At 41.1% G+C, this 17,793-nt stretch overlaps 1 protein-coding gene across 1 annotated transcript in view; it reads right to left on the reverse strand.

The window, feature by feature from the left end:
* cd44b (CD44 molecule (Indian blood group) b) overlaps positions 1–17,793 on the reverse strand; it is an 85,754-nt gene that overhangs the window by 17,428 nt on the left and 50,533 nt on the right. Inside the window, exon 5 of the mRNA XM_041198129.1 lies at positions 8,524–10,098. Coding sequence (XP_041054063.1) covers positions 8,524–10,098 — 1,575 coding nt within the window. The remainder of the gene's footprint in view (positions 1–8,523; positions 10,099–17,793) is intronic.

The following is a 17,793-nucleotide window of genomic DNA, read 5'->3' on the forward strand; positions in this document are numbered from 1 at the left end:
CCCAAACAATTCCCATCCACCACTACTCTCCTCCGTCTGGCTGAACTTGTTCTCACACTGAACAATTTCTCCTTAAACTCGTCTTACTTCCTCCAAATAAAAGCTGTGGCTATGGGTACCCTCATGGGCCCCAGCTATGCCTGTCTCCTTATGGGGTATGTGGAACATTCCTCGTTCCAGTCCAACTCCGGCCCCCTCCCACAACTCTTTCTCTGGTACATCGATGATTACTTCGGTGCTGCTTCATGCTCTCATCTGGACCTAGAAAAATTTATTAATTTTGCTTCCAATTTCCACCTCTCCATTATTTTCATGTGGTCCATCTCTGACCTTCCTTGACCTCTCTGTCTCAATTTCAGGTGATAGACTGTCCACCAATATTCATTACAAACCTAACGACTCCCACAACTACCTCGACTACAGCTCCTCACACCCCGCTTCTTATAAGGACTCCATCCCATTCTCTCAGTTCCTTCGCCTCCGTTGCATCTGTTCTGATGATGCCACTTTCAAAAACAATTCCTCTGACATGTCTTCCTTCTTCCTTAACCAAGGTTTTCCACCCACGGTGGTTGACAGTACCCTCAACCATGTCCGGCCTATCTCCCGCGCATCCACCCTCACACCTTCCTCTCCCTTCCAGAACCATGATAAGGTCCCCCTTGTCCTCACTTATCACCCCACCAGCCTCCGCATTCAAAGGATCATCCTCCGCCATTTCCGCCAACTCCAGCATGATGCCACCACCAAACACATCTTCCCTTCACCGCCCCCCCCCCCCCGATGGCATTCCTCAGGGATCGTTCTCTCCGGGACACCCTGCTCCACTCCTCCATCACCCCCTACATCTCAACCCCCTCCCATGGCACCTTCCCATGCAACCGCAGAAGGTGCAACACCTGCTCCTTTACTTCCCCTCTCCTCACCGTCCAAGGGCCCAAACACTCCTTTCAAGTGAAGCAGCATTTCACTTGCACTTCCCTCAATTTAGTCTACTGCATTCACTGCTCCCAATGCAGTTTCCTCGACGTTGGAGAGACCAAACGCAGACTGGGTGACCGCTTTGCGGAACACCTTCGCTCTGTCTGTAAGCATGACCCAGACCTCCCTGTCGCTTGCAATTTCAACAATCCACCCTGCTTTCATGCCCACATGTCCGTCCTTGGCTTGCTGCCATGTTCCAGTGAAGCTCAGTGCAAACTGGAGGAACAGCACCTCATCTTCCGACTAGGTACTTTACAGCCTTCTGGACTGAATATTGAATTCAACAATATTAGATCATGAACTCTCTCCTCCATCCCCACCCCCTTTCTAATCGCCCCCTTTTTTCCGCCAATAATTTAAATAGATTTTTCTTTTCCCACCAATATCCATTATTTTTAAATGTATTTCGATCCATTGTTTTATCTCTACCTTTTAGCCTATTTCAATCCCTTCCCCCCACCCCACCCCCACTAGGGCTATTTGTACCTTGCTTGTCCTGCTTTCTACCCTTAATGTCACTTATTAGCACATTCCTTAGATAATATCACCATCTTCAACACCTCTTTGTCCTCTTGTCTATGACATCTTTTGGTTATCTCCACCTATCACTGGCCCTCTATCCAGCTCTACCTGTCCCACCCCCCCTTAAACCAGCTTATATTTCACCTCTTTTCTATTTTTCCTTAGTTCTGTTGAAGAGTCATGCGGACTCGAAACGTTAACTGTGCTCCACTCCGCAGATGCTGCCAGTCCTGATAAATTTTTCCAGGCATTTTTATTTTTGTTTTGGATTTCCACCTTCTGCAGTTTTTTGCTTTATCCATCTATAATGTACTTGCTACCTTTGAGGATAAGGATAAAGACTGACAGAAGGACAGCCAGATTGCAGACCATGGCACCTTGGAGCAAGTGGGGAGGAATAGGAAAGGAAACATAAATTGGTAGTTGTAGGGAATTCAGAAAATTGGGGTGGGGGTGGGGAGCATTGTGGGGGTGAGGTGCAAATAACATTCTTTGTCAGCAGGATTGAGAGTCCAACATGGTATGTTGCCTACTTGGTGCCAGGGTGAGGGACATCTCAGGCCATCTTGAAAGGTTGAGGGAGAGGGAGGATCCAGTCATTGTGATCATGTCGAGATAAATAATATAGGGGAGAGTCGGCAAGACAGCTGGTCTGGAGAACATCAGGAACTAGGGATTAAATGCAAGAATGGGGCCCCAAGGGTTATAATCTCTACATTATTACCTGAGTCACGTGAAAATTGATGTAAGGACAAGCAGATTAGGAGGTGAATATACCATGCGGCTGAAGGAGTGATGTGGAAAAGATGGGTTCTAGTTCATGACTGGCATCAGTACTAGGACAGAAGAAACTGTACAACTGAGATGGTTTCACGTAAAGTGGGCTGGGACCAGGCTCCTATCAGAAAGGATAAATAGGGTGATCAACTGGAGTGGAGGGCTCAGATGAAAAAGGTAGCATAGATAATAATTTTAAAACAAGCAAAAGGGGAAAGAGTAGAAGAACAGTTAGAAAATGTGTTTTAGGCAATGCAAGCAAACAGAAAACTGAACAAGATAAAGTAATTAAATCAGGAAAGAGAAATAAGAAACATGTGAGCAAAACATTAGAGCAGAAGGACTGGTTAGAGTGTATGGCCCCAACAAGCATTCTTTATACAAATGGAGAGAGTGTAAGCAATAAATTGAATGAATTCAACTTGGAGGTTATGATATGGTAGTCATTACAGAGACATGGCTGCAAGATGGTCAGGATTGGGAACTAAACTAAACTAACCTTATAACCAGGTTATAAGGTCTACAGGAAAGATAGGGAAAATGCAAAAGTGTAAAGGGTAGCCTATAGTGATTAAGAATGAAATCACTGCATTGATGCAATGAGAGGTTAGGCAAGGTGTGGAGGTAAGTGGAGACTTTATTTATCGAATTAAAAAATTGAAAAGGATTTCAGATCGTAGTAAGATTTGTGTACAGGCCTCCTGGTAACAGCTGTGAAGCGATAGATTATATAAATGCAGAGATTAACCAAGCGTGTGACAAAGGCAGTGTGATGTTAGGGGGAATTTTTAACTTTCATACAGTTTGGGATAAGGAATCTAGCTTATGTCAGAATGTTAGTAAATATCTTGAGCATGTTGAACCTGCTCAAGAACCTGCAAGTTCCACTCCAAGCTACATACCATCCTAACTTGGAAATATATCGCCGTTCCTATGCTGTCGCTGGGTCAAAATCCTGGAGCTCCCTCCCTAACAGCACTGTGGGTGTACCTACACCACATGGAGTGTAGCGATTCAAGAAGACAGCTCACCACCACCTTCACAAGGGCAATTAGGGATGGGCAATAAATGCTGGTCTAGCCAGCAATACTCAAACTCCAGGAAAGAATATATAAAAAATATAGTTTTCTGCAACAATATGTCCTAGAAAAAAAGGGCTATGTCATAATAGATACAGTAATGACAAGATTTAGTTAAGAACCTGATAGTCAGTGAATATCTATCTAATAGTGATAGTAATATGATCAAGTTAACATAGTTTTCAAAATGGAGAAAAGCAAAACAGCCATTAAAATTCTCAATTTAGGAAGGCTGATTTCAATGTGATGCGAAAGAGGGGGTCCATAGTAATAAAAACATAAAAGGCTTGAAATATTCAGCAGGCCAGGTAGCATCTGTGGAGAAAGAAACAGAGTTAGCAGTTTAGGTCGATGACCTTTCGATAAAGCACATGCCAGATATCCTAAGGAAACTAATATTGAATCAGGAAAGGAAACTCACCAGAATTAACACAAGCAAAAGCACAGTGATAAATAAAATAATCGCACTAAACAGTGACAAGAGATGATGGGATAGAAAGCCACATTTGCAGGTTTGCCAATATGGGATAAGAGGTATTATAAGTATTGTAAATGGAAGCATGCAATTGCAAAGAAATATTAAAAGATTAAGTGAACAGGATAAACTGTGGCAAATAGGTTTCAAAGTAGACAAATGTGAAGTCATCAACCTTAGATCTAAAAAGGATAGAACAGGCTACTTTCTAATAGTGAAAAGCTAGAAACAGTAGAGGTCCAAAGAGACTTGGAGATCCATGTACATAAATCATTAAAACATTATGAACAGGTACAGGAAATAATCTAAAGGGTCATTGGAATGCTGGCCTTCATATCTCAATGAGTAGAATACAAGGGGGTAGAAGTTATACCATACAGTTATACAAAGCCCTGGTCAGATCACACTGGGAGACCTGTGAGCAGTTCTGGGCACCACACATTGGGAAGAACATACTGGCCTTGGAGGGAGTGATTTACTTGAATGATACCCAGGCCCCAAGAGTTATATTACAAGGAGATTACACAAACTTTGATTAAATTCCCTCGAACTGAGAAAGTTAAGGGTGATCTGATCAAAGTTTTCAGGATGTTAAGGAGAATAGACAGGTTAGATAGAGAGAAATGGGTTGGCGAATCAAGATTAGGTGGCATAGTCTAAAAATTCGAGTCAGCTCTTTCAGGAATGAAATTAGGAAACAGTTCTACCCTTGCTGCTAACGGTGGTAGAAGTTCATAATTCTCCCGCAAATGGCAACTGATGCTTGGTTAATTGATGCTTCTTAATTTTAAATCTGAGATTAATATATTTATATTAATTAAATAGGTAAAGGGTTAGGGAACAAAATTGGGTATATGGAGTTAGGTCACGGATCAACCTTGATTTCACTGAATGGTGAAGCAGGCTCAAGGTTCTAAATGGTCTACTCCTTTTCTCTATTCATTCATGGGATGTGGGTGTTGCTGACTAGGCCAGCATTTATTGCCCATCCCTAATTGCCCTTAAGAAGGTGGTGGTGAGCTGCCTTCTTCTACCGCTGCTGCCCCTCTGGTGTATGTACACCCACAGTGCTGTTAGGGAGGGAGTTCCAGGATTTTGATTCAGAGACAGTAAAGGAATGATGATATATTTCCAAGTTAGGATGGTGAGTGACTTGGAGGGGAACTTCCAGGTAGTGGTGTTTCGTGTGTCTGCTACCCTTGTCCTTCTAGATAGTAGTGGTTGTGTGTTTGCATGGTTAGGCCAGAATTTTGACCTTGATGGGCAGGTGGGCCCCACCGGCTCGGCAGTGGGTGGGCAGCCGGACTCCGCCGCCGAAGTGGGTCCCACCACCATTTTAATTGGGCAGGCCAATTAAGGCCCGCCCAGCGGTCTGCCCGACAGGAAGCGCTATGCGTTTCCTGTGCAGGGGTGGGGGTGGGGGTGGGGGGTGGGTGGAGGGATTCCCCATCTGCCAAAGTGTGCTCTTTCATGCCTGCACGCGAAAGGCGAAAGAGTGCACAGCTCCCTGAGACTAAGTGCTGTCTCAGGGAGAGCGCTGAATGTTTAAAAAACTTTAAAAATAGAAATAGAAAAATATTATTAAAATGTCCCCCTCATGTGACACTGTCACACGAGATGGGCCATGTTAATAAATATGAGTGAAACTTTAATAAACTTTTTTAAAACTGAGATGAAACCTCATCCCGCCAGCAGATGAGGTTTTATCTTTTTTCAGAAGCCCGCTGGGGCTCCTGGCCTGCCCGCCAGCCTTAAGGTTGGACGGGCAGTTCTTTCAATGAGCTTAATGATCCTGTCAATGGCCTCAATTGGCCATTGTCAGGTCGGCGGGCAAACAGTTGATTTCGCTGTCCACCCGCCATCCTAAAAATTTAAATGGACCGGGATGGCGTCAGGGGTTCCTCCTGACGTCATCCTGCATCATTTTCCCATTGGCAACCAGGCCCCGCCTACAAATCGCCGACAGGAAAATTCTGGCCTAAGGAAGCTTCTTATCTAAGAAGACTCCTGTTCCTATGTTCCTACATATCCCTAAAGGGCAAGAGCTCTACATGTATAATTGAACAAGCTTAGTCAACAAGGGAAGTGGAAACTAAAGAAAAGGACAATGCAAAGAACAGTATTGATTCCTAGGAGAGACATAAAGAACAGCAAAGGCATACAGCATGAAGAAAGAACTGAAAAAAGGGAGAATGAGGAAAACTTTGCAAGGATATCAAGGACAACACTAAAGGCTTTCACAAATATGTTAAGAGAAAGATAGATTAGAGAATCTGGGACTGCTCTCCTTAGAGAAGAGAAGGTTGAGAGAAGCTTTGACAGAAGTGTTCAAAATTACTAGGGGTCTGGTCAGAATAGACACTGTTCCCATTGGTAGAAGTGTCAAGAACAAGCAGATGGAAATTTAAGGTGATTGACAAAAGAACCAAAGGCGACATGAGGAAAACCCCTTTTAAGCAGTGAATGGTTACGCTCTAGTATGTGCTGCCTGAAAGGAAGGCGGAGGTGGATTCAACCAAGGTTTTCAGAGGAAATTTGATAAACATCTGAAGAGAAAAGAAATTCAGGGCTGCAGGGAATGGGCAGGGGAGTGGAACTAACTAAATTGATGTTGCAGAAAGCCAGTACTGGTTCAACAGGCAGAATGATCTCCTTCTGAGCTGTAACCATTCTATAATTCTAAAAGGGTGGTTAAGATTAATGTAGGTCTCTTGATTACAGACACAGATTATATTACATTTGGAAGTCAAGAAATAGAAGACTGAATGATTACATTGCATCAGTCTGACAGTTAAGGAAAGGAATTAAGCATCAGAGACACAAGGAAACTGAAAATAAATCAAGAGGAGGAACTAACTAGATCCAACATAAGTTAAAAAAAAGGTGACAGAGAGAATAATGAGATTAAAGATTGCCAAATCTCCAGGAGCTGATGGTATCTACCCCAATGTATTATAAGAAGTAGGTGAGGAAATTATTGATGCACTCGCCTTGATCTTCCAAACTCTTTCAATGTAGGAATCGCCGACTTGGAGTGGAAAATTGCCAATGTCACTCCATTACTTAAGGAAGGTATAGGAGAGATAAACTAGGAAATTAAAAGTCTATTTATCAGTTGTGCGAAAGTTATCAGAACTCGCTATTTAGGACAGAGCAATTGAGCATTTCAATAAATTTGTGCTGATCAAAGAGAGCTGGCATGGGTTTGTAAAAGGTTAAGTTATCCTAACAATCTGAATTTCTTTGAGGAAGTAACTAAGATGGTAGATAAGAGGGTGTCTATGGATGTTTCTCTTATCCAGAAGAGAAATCACAAGGCTCACAATAGAGACTATTAACGAAAATCAGAGTACATGGAATTGGAAACACTATTGGTTTGGATATGAAACTGGTTAGGAGACATGAGACAGTGAGTAGGGACAATGCCTGGGTACTCAAATTGCCAGGATGTGACTAGTGATGTCCCCCAGGGGTCTGAACTGTGGGCTGAGACTTTTGCTACATTTCTAAGTGACTTGAAGAAGGAATAGAGGTCCGTATAGCTAAGTTTGCTGATGATACTAAGTCCCATGGCCCAGTAAGTAGTGTAGATCAGAGCAGAAAGTTGCAAAGGGATATCGATAGACTAAGTGAGTGGGAAAAACCTGGCAGGTGGAGTTCAATGTGATAAAGTGCGAGTCATGCACTTTGGCCTTCAGAATGATAGTTCAGAGCATTTTCTAAATGGTGAGAAGCTGGAACTGTGGAGGATCAGAGAGATTTAAGAATGCAGGCACTGAACTCATTAGAATTATCTCTTGGGTAAGTATAGGAAAAAACTGGCCTTTATCTCAGGGGGTTGGATTACAAAAGGGATGGAAGTTATGATACAGCTGTACAGAACTCTAGTTAAATCCCATTTAAAGTACTGTGTTCAGTTCTGGTACCACATCTCAGGCAGGATATATTGGCCTTGGAGAGAGTACATATTTACCAGAAAGACACTGGGGCTATGAGGACAGCTTGCATAGACTAGGCTTTATCTTCTTATATTCCTGTATTTTCTCTGATGGGAGAATTCAGAAAAGTTAAAATTAGAGCCAGGTTATTCAGAGGTGATGTCATACAAAGTGCAGTGCTAACCTGGAATGCTCTTCACCAAAAAGCTATTGAGGCTATTTCAATTGAAAATGTGAAAATTAAGTTGACAAATTTTTGTCAGACAAGGGCCTTAAGGGTTACTGAACCACAGTGAGTACGTAGAGTTAAATGCAGATCATATATGATCTAAATGAATAGAAGAACAGGTTCAAGGGGCTGAATGGCCTATTTCTCTCCTATAGAGGGAAACGAGGAAGAAGAGGGTCAGTATTAGCCAAGAGGAAGATAAGGAGGAGAGTGTCAGTTGCTGAATCTCAAGAAAGACATATTAGCCTTGGAGAGGAGTAGAGCAATGGACAGTTTCAGGGTGAAATAATTGGAGGCTTAATTAAAGAGGCACCATTGCATATTGAAAGATACTGAGCTCAGCCCTGTAGCATTATACAGAACACAACTCTGCAGAGAGTCTGTGGCAATGGAAGTACTAAGGTGTCAATCAGACTAATGACAGTAATTAAAAGACAATGAAAAGCAAACAGGGAAACATAAAAAACAGCTGCAAAAAAGCCAATTGCAATGCTTTACAATTCTATAACTCAAACATACCATACTGCTGTGTGCCAACTGTCAACAATGATATTTGAGTGATCTGATTGGTTGTTGTACGAGATGTTGCTGTCCATCCAAAGTCAGAAGTGGAGTAAACTCTTGTGGTGTCTGCCAGTCCAGGAGTAATTAACTTTAATTGAGGTGTAGACTGTTTGGAGGAACCAATGGTGGGTTTTATTTCTCGCTTGTCATCAACATTTATTGGGAAGTCGGTGGAGGACATTTCAGATGAATGAAGCAAAGGGGAGGTCAGTCGGTCTGGTATGGTGGATGGAGCCATGGCAGCAGTAGATATATAGTCAGGAAGCCTTTCCAATGGAGTCTGTACAACATCAACATCCTGCAGAGTTGCTCTGGCTGGAAGATCACTCTCTTCTCTTGAACCTGGGGTAGCTTGTTGGCTGGTAGATATTCTCACAACATCAGTCGTTACTGTAAAGTCTGGAGAAAAACCCAGTGGCTCTGACCTCAAAATCTCAGGGGTACTCCCACTTTCTACAAACAGGGCAGCTGGGTCTGGAGATGCTGAGATAGAGAACCTTCTATTATCACCTAAGACCGTGCTGTTTTCTGAGAGAGTTTCTGTAGGCTCCGAGCTCAGTATTTCAGAAGTACTCCCACTTTCCACAAGCATGCCACTTGGATCAGGAGATGGTGCTTTGGAAGGTACCCATTTTATATCGAATACTGTGACTGTCATTAGGTCCAAGTGAACTTTGGCAGATTCTGAACTCAGTGATTCAGGAGTACTCCCAATTCCCACAGTCAGGTGAGAAGATGATGTTTCTTCTCCATCTGGCATTTCGACTGCTCGATGGTCCAAGAGGAGTTCAGGTGTAAACATTGCAGTGCTAGTTGTAGTTTCCTCAGGTATCTCAGTGGGATTTGGAGTCATTGGGACTGAGGATGCTCCACCTCTGTTTTCAAACATTGTGGGCTTTTGTGTGGTTTCAGGAGACCACGTGGAGTTTACATCAGACATATTCTCATGTTCACTTTCAGTGTTTGTTTGCAACACTGATGAACCTTCCAGTGTGGGCAGAAAATCTGATCTGTTTACGGTGACCTTGGAGCTGTCCATTGTTGTATTAATTCTGAGGGCATTGCCTGAAATCACTGCAGAAGGGGAAGGCTGAGTGATGCTATCTAGAATAGTCAAACCTGTATCTGAATGCTGCTCCAGTTTGGCTTCTGTAACTTGATTCTCTATGTTTAATGATATTTCTCTACTTGACTCAATGTATGGTGTCAGATCACCAGCAGACTCAGAGGCATGCATTGCCAATGTTGTTTCACTGAGGCTGTATATTACATATCCTAGTGTTGTGGGTAATGTATCCAGCCTCTTTGTGAAGCTGGAAAGCATGCTAGATGCAGGTCTACTTGGCTGCCCTTCAGGAAGTCCCGAGTTTCCTACTGAAGGCAATGCCGTTGACTGGATGCCTGACTGCAATGAGCTGTGGGGTGAAGATTCAACAAGTCCTGGTGTGAAGGCTGGTGATTCGCTTTCTGCTGCCATCGTGTCAGTAGTAACAATGTCACGACTCTTTGCTGATGTGACCAGTGGGAGCTCTACATGCATTAAAAAAAAGAAAAACAGTAATTAATTTCCATTTCTCAGCACATTGCTCACATCCAGTTCGCAGGAAGAGGAGTGGGTCATTCTTTGTGTATGTCTTCATGGGTGAAGATATGAAAAGCCTCACAGAAAGACTACAGAGAACCAAGTGTGAATGAGGAACTGAAAGAATTTAGTATTAATAAAACAGTAGTCCTGGAGAAATTAAAGGGGCTAAAAGTTGATAAATCCCTTGGGCCTGATGATCTACATCCCAAAGTGTTCAGAAAGGGTGGCTGTAGAGACAATGGATACATTAGTGATCATCTTTCAAAATTCTATATATTCTGGAATGATTCCTGCAGATTGGAAGGTAGCAAAGGTGACCCCACTATTTAATAAAGGAGGGAGAGAGAAAACAGGGAACTACAGATCTGTTAGCCTGACATCAGTACAAGGGAAAATGCTGGAATCGATTACAAAGGATGTGAAAACAGGACACTTAGAAAGTAATGGTAGGATTGTATAGAGGCAACATGGATCTATGAAAGAGAAATCATATTTGACAAAATTATTAGAGTTTTTTGAGGATGTAGTGAGCAGAATAGAAAAGGGAGAATCAGTGGATGTACTTTATTTGGATTTTCAGAAGGCTTTCGATAAGATCCCACAAATGAGAATAATAAACAAAATTAGAGCACATGAATTTGGGGGTAACATACTGGCATGGATTGAGAACAGGATAATGGACAGAAAACAGAGAGTAGGGATAAACAGAGCATTCTCAGGTTGGCAGGCAGTGACTAGTGGGGTACCGCAAGGATCAGTGCTTGGGCTCCAGCTATTCACAATCTATATCAATGATTTGGATGTGGGAAGCAAATTACTATTTCCAAGTTTGCTGATGACACAAAACTTAGTGGGAATGTGAGTGGTGAGGGAGATGCAAGGAGGCTTCATGGTAATTTAGACAGGCTAAGTGAGTGGGCAGGGACATGGCAGATGGAATACAAACTGAAAAACTGTGAATTTATCCACTTAAATTATCCATTTTTTTTAAATGGTAAGAGATTGGAAGTGTTGATGTCCAAAGGGATTTGCCATTCACTGAGATCATGGTTAGTGCCTAACTCAGCTTCTTTAACCAGTCTATGTTCCATGCCCAGCATCTATCTCACCAAATCTATCGACTGGTGTCTTGGGGAGCTTCAATTGACCCAACATCCACAGCTTTTTAGATTTCCACTAACCTACATGTGAAGAAATGCTTCACTCAGAGAAGGAAAGTAGACAGGACTCACAACTTCTGAAAAGTATGAGTGGAAAATAGAAGATAGTTGAAACGAGATATTAACATGAGACAAGAGGTATCATGAGAGAAATGCCCAACAGGTTAAGCAGCATCAATGGGGAAAGAAACAGAGTTAATATTTCAGCTCAGTGATCTTTCATTTGCTCTTCAGATTCAGAAAAGCCATTATTGCACCCTATCCCGTCATTTCCTAGTGGGCAAGTTAGGTTAAAACTGATCACGAAAAACTTACAGGTTGCAGCTGTGAAAAAAAGGAGGTTTGTTAGGCTAATACTGCAAAGTATGTCTATAATGGTCATTAATGTTTAACACACTGTAGAACGATGTGAGTCTATAATAGTCATTACAGTTTCACACACTGTAGATCAATGTGAATCTAAAATAGTTATAACAGCTTCACACACTGTAGATCAATGTGAGTCTATAATGATCATTACTGCTTCACACACTGTAGATCAATGTGAGTCTATAATGGTCATGGTTGTTTCAAACACTGTATGTCAATGTGAGTCTATCATGGTCATATCTGATTCACACACTGTCGATCAATGTGAGACTATAATGGTCATTACTGTTTCACACACTGTAGATCAACGTGAGTCTATAATGGTCATTACTGTTTCACACACTGTAGATCATTGTGAGTATATCATGGTCATTAGAGTTTCACGCACTGTAGAGCAATGTGATCCTATAACGGTCATTACTGTTTCACACACTGTAGATCAATGTGAGTCTATAATGGTCATTACTGCTTGACACATTGTAGATCAATGTGAGTCTACAATAGCCATTACTGCTTCATACACTGTCGATCAATGTGAGCCTATAATGGTCATTACTGTTTCACACACTGTAGCTCAATGTGAGTCTATAGTGACATTACTGCTTCACACACTGTCGATCAATGTGAGCCTATAATGGTCATTACTGTTTCACGTACTGTAGATAAATGTGATTCTATAATGGTTATTACTGCTTCACACGTTGCAGATCAATGTGAGTCGATAATGGTCATACCTGATTAACACACTGTAGATCAACTTGAGTGGATAATGGTCATTACTGTTTCACACACTGTAGATCAATGTGAGTCTATAATGGCCATTACTGTTTCATACAATGTCGATCAACGTGAGTCTATAATGGTCATTACTGTTTCAAACAGTGTAGATCAATGTGAGTCTATCATGGTTATTACTGTTTCACACGCTGTAGATCAATGTGAGTCTGTAATGGTTATGGCAATTTCACACACTGTAGATCAATCTGAGTCTATAATGGTTATTAATGTTTCATACACTGCAGATCAATCTGAATCTATAATGGTCATACCTGATTCACAAACTGGAGATCAACGTGAGTCTATAATGTTCAATGCTGTTTCACTCTGTAGGTCAATGTGAATCTATAAGGGACATTACTGTTTCACAAACTGTAGACCAGCGTGAGTCTATAATGGTCATTACTGTTTCTCACACTGTAGCTCAATGTGAGTCTATAGTGACATTACTGCTTCACACACCGTCGCTCAATGTGAGCCTATAATGGTCATTACTGTTTCACACACTGTAGATCAATGTGACTCTATAATGGCCATTACTGTTTCATACAATGACGATCAACGTGAGACTATAATGGTCATTACTGTTTCAAACACTGTAGATCAATGTGATTCTATCATGGTTATTACTGTTTCACACACTGTAGATCAACGTGAGTCTGTAATGGTTATTAATGTTTCACACACTGTAGATCAATGTGATCCTATAATTGTCATTACTGTTTCACACATTGTACATCATTGTGAGTCTATAATGGTTATTACTGATTCACAAACTGGAGATCAATGTGAGGCTAAAATGTTCAATGCTGTTTCACTTTGTAGGTCAATGTGAATCTTTAATGGTCATTACTGTTTCACACACTGTAGATCAATATGAGTCTATAATGGCCATCACTGTTTCATACAACGTCGATCAACGTGAGTCTATAATGGTCATTACTGTTTCATACAATGACGATCAACGTGAGACTATAATGGTCATTACTGTTTCAAACACTGTAGATCAATGTGAGTCTATCATGGTTATTACTGTTTCACACACTGTAGATCAACATGAGTCAGTAATGTTTATGACAATTTCACACACTGTAGGTCAATGCAAGTTGATAATGGCCATTACTGCTTTACACACTCTCAATCAATGTGGGTCTATAATGGTCATTACTGTTTCACACACAGTAGATCAATGTGAGCCTATAATGGTCATTACTGTTTCACACACTGTAGATCAACGTGAGTCTGTAATGGTTATTAATGTTTCACACACTGTAGATCAATGTGATCCTATAATTGTCATTACTGTTTCACACATTGTACATCATTGTGAGTCTATAATGGTTATTACTGATTCACAAACTGGAGATCAATGTGAGTCTAAAATGTTCAATTCTGTTTCACTCTGTAGGTCAATGTGAATCTTTAATGGTCATTACTGTTTCACACACTGTAGATCAATGTGAGTCTATAATAGTCATTACTGTTTCATACAACGTCGATCAACGTGAGTCTATAATGGTCATTACTGTTTCATACAATGACGATCAACGTGAGACTATAATGGTCATTACTGTTTCAAACACTGTAAATCAACATGAGTCTATCATGGTTATTACTGTTGCACATACTGTAGATCAACATGAGTCTGTAATGGTTATGAAAATTTCACACACTGTAGGTCAATGTAAGTCGATAAAGGCCATTACTGCTTTACACACTCTCAATCAATGTGGGTCTATAATGGTCATTACTGTTTCACACACAGTAGATCAATGTGAGTCTATAATGGTCAGTACTGTTTCACACACTGCAGATCAATCTGAGTCTATAATATTGATACCTGATTCACAAACTGTAGATCAATCTGAGTCTATAATGGTCATTACTGTTTGAGACACTGTAGATCAATGTGAGCCTATAATGGTCATTACTGTTTCACAAACTGTAGATCAATGTGAGTCTAGAATGGTCGTTACTGTTTGACACATTGTAGTTCAATGTGAGTATATCATGTTCATGACTATTTCACACACTGTAGATCAAAGTGAGTCTATAATGGCGATTACTGTTTCACACAGTGTCGATCAATGTGATTTGACAATGGTCATTACTGTTTCACACACTGTAGATCAATGTGAGTCTATAATGGCCATTACTGCTTCACACATTGTCGATCAATATGAGTCTATAATGATCATTGCTGTTTCACACATTGTACATCAATGTGAGTCGACAATGACCATTACTGCTTCACACACTGTAGATCAATGTGTGTGTATAATGGTCATTACTGTTTTACACACTGCAGATCAATCTGAATCTATAATGGTCATACCTGATTCACACACTGGAGATCAACGTGAGTGTATAATGGTCATTACTGTTTCACACACTGCAGATCAATGTGAGTCTATCATGGTCATACCTGATTCACACATTATAGATCAATGTGAGTCTATAATGGTTATTACTGCTTCACATACTATAGATCAACGTGAGTCTATAATGATCATTATTGTTTAACACATTGCAGATCAATGTGAGTCGACAATGGTCTTTACTGTTTCACACATTGTAGATCAATGTGAGTCTACATTAGTTATTACTCTTTCACACACTGTGGATCAGTGTGAGTCTATAATAGCCATTACTGTTTCATACAATGTCGATCAACGTAAGTTTATAATGTTCATTACAGTTTCACACACTGTAGATCAATGACAGTCTATAATGCCCATTACTGTTTGATACATTGTAGATCAACGTGGGTCTATAATGGTCATTGCTGTTTGACACACTGTAGATCAATGTGAGTTTATAATGGCCATTACTGTTTCACAACCTGTCGATCAATGTGAGTCTATAATGGTCATTACTGTTTGACACACTGTAGATCAATGTGAGTCTATATGATTACTGTTTCACACACTGTAGATGAATGTGAGTTGATAATGGCCATTAGTGCTTTACACACTGTCAATCAATGTGAGTCTATAATGGTCATTACTGTTTCACACACTGCAGATCAATCTGAGTCTATAATAGTCATACCTGATTCACACACAGGAGATCAACGTGTATCTATAATGGTCATTACTGTTTCACTCTGTGGGTCAATGTGAATCTATAACGGTCATTACTGTTTCTCACACTGTCCATCAATGTGCATCTATAATGGTCATTACTGTTTCACACACTGCAGGTCAATCTGAATCTATAATGGTCACACCTGATTCACACACTGGAGAGCAACGTGAGTGTATAATGGTCATTACGGTTTCAGTCTGTAGGTCAATGTGAATCTATAATGGTCATGATTGTTTCATAAACTGTAGACCAGCGTGAGTCTATAATGGTCATTACTGTTTCACACACTATAGATCAATGTGAGTCCATAATGATCATTATTGTTTCACACATTGCAGATCAATGTGAGTCGATAATGGTCATACCTGATTCACACACTGTAGATCAACGTGAGACTATAATGGTCTTTACTGTTTCACACATTGTAGAACAATGTGAGTCTATAATAGTTATTACTCTTTCACACACTGTAGATCAATGTGAGTCTATGATGCCATTACTGCTTCATACACTGTAGATCAATGTGAGTCTGTAATGGTTATTACTATTTCACACACTGCAGATCAATCTGAATCTATAATAGTCATACCTGATTCACAAATGGGAGATCAACGTGAATCTATAATGTTCAATGCTGTTTCGCTCTGTAGGTCAATGTGAATCTATAACGGTCATTACTGTTTCACAAACTGAAGACCAGCATGAGTCTATAAAGGTCATTACTGTTTCACACACTGTAGATCAATGTGAGTCTATAATGGTCATTACTGTTTCACAAACTGTAGATCAATGTGAGTCTATAATGACATTACTGCTTCAGACATTGCAGATCGATGTGAGTCGATAATGGTCATTACTGTTTCACACATTGTAGATCAATGTGAGTCGATAATGGCCATTACTGTTTCAAACACTGTAGATCAATGTGAGTCTATCATGATTATTACTGTTTCACACACTGTAGATCAATGTGAGTCTATACTGGTCATTACTATTTCACACACTGTAGCTCATTGTGAGTATATCATGGTCATTAGTGTTTCACACACTGTAGATCAATCTGAGTCTATAATGGTTATTAATGTTTCATACACTAGATCAATGTGATCCTATAATGGTCATTACTGTTTCACACAATGTACATCATTGTGAGTCTATAATGGCCATTACTGCTTCATAACAAAAACAGAATTACCTGGATAAACTCAGCAGGTCTGGCAGCATCAGCGGAGAAGAAAAGAGTGGACGTTTCATGTGCTCATGACCCTTCAACAGAACTGAGTAATATTAGGAGAGTGGTGAAATATAAGCTGGTTTAAGGTGTGGGGGGGGGGGGGGGGGGTGTGGGGGGAGAGACGTGTGGGGGTAGTGTGGTTATAGGGACAAGCAAGCAGTGATAGGAGCAGACAATCAAAAGATGTCACAGACAAAAGAACAAAGAAGTGTTGAAGGTGGTGATATTATCTAAACGAATGTGCTAATTAAGAATGGATGGCAGGACACACAAGGTACAGCTCTAGTGGGGGAGGGGTGGAAATACTAACAGGGCATAAAAGGTATAGATTTAAAAATAATGGAAATCGGTGGAAAAGAAAAATCTATATCAATTATTGGAAAAAACAAAAGGAAGGGGGAAGAAACGGAAAGGAGGTGGGGATGGTGGAGGGAGTTCAAGATCTAAAGTTGTTGAATTCAATATTCAGTCCGGAAGGCTGTAAAGTGCCTAGTTGGAAGATGAGGTGCTGTCCCTCCAGTTTGCGTTGGGCTTCACTAGAACAATGCAGCAAGCCAAGGACAGACATGTGGGCAAGAGAGCAGGGTGGAGTGTTAAAATAGCTAGCGACAGGGTGGTTTGGGTGTTTTCTGCGGACAGACTGCTGGTGTTCTGCAAAGTGGTCGCCCAGTTTACGGTTGGTCTCTCCAATGTAGAGGAGATCGCATTGGGAGCAACAAATGCAGTAGACTAAGTTGGGGAAATGCAAGTGAAATGCTGCTTCACTTGAAAGGAGTGTTTGGGCCCTTGGACGGTGAGGAGAGAGGAAATGAAGGGGCAGGTGTTGCATCTTTTGCGTGGGCATGGGGTGGTGCCATAGGTGGGGGTTGAGGAGTAGGGGGTGATGGAGGAGTGGACCAGGGTGTCCCGGAGGGAATGATCCCTACGGAATGCCGCCGGGGGATGGATGAAGGGAAGGTGTGTTTGCTGGTGGCATCATGCTGGAATTGGCGGAAATGGCGGAGGATGATCCT

Source organism: Carcharodon carcharias, chromosome 10 (assembly GCF_017639515.1).
Source record: "Carcharodon carcharias isolate sCarCar2 chromosome 10, sCarCar2.pri, whole genome shotgun sequence".
NCBI classification, from domain to species: Eukaryota; Metazoa; Chordata; class Chondrichthyes; order Lamniformes; family Lamnidae; genus Carcharodon; species Carcharodon carcharias.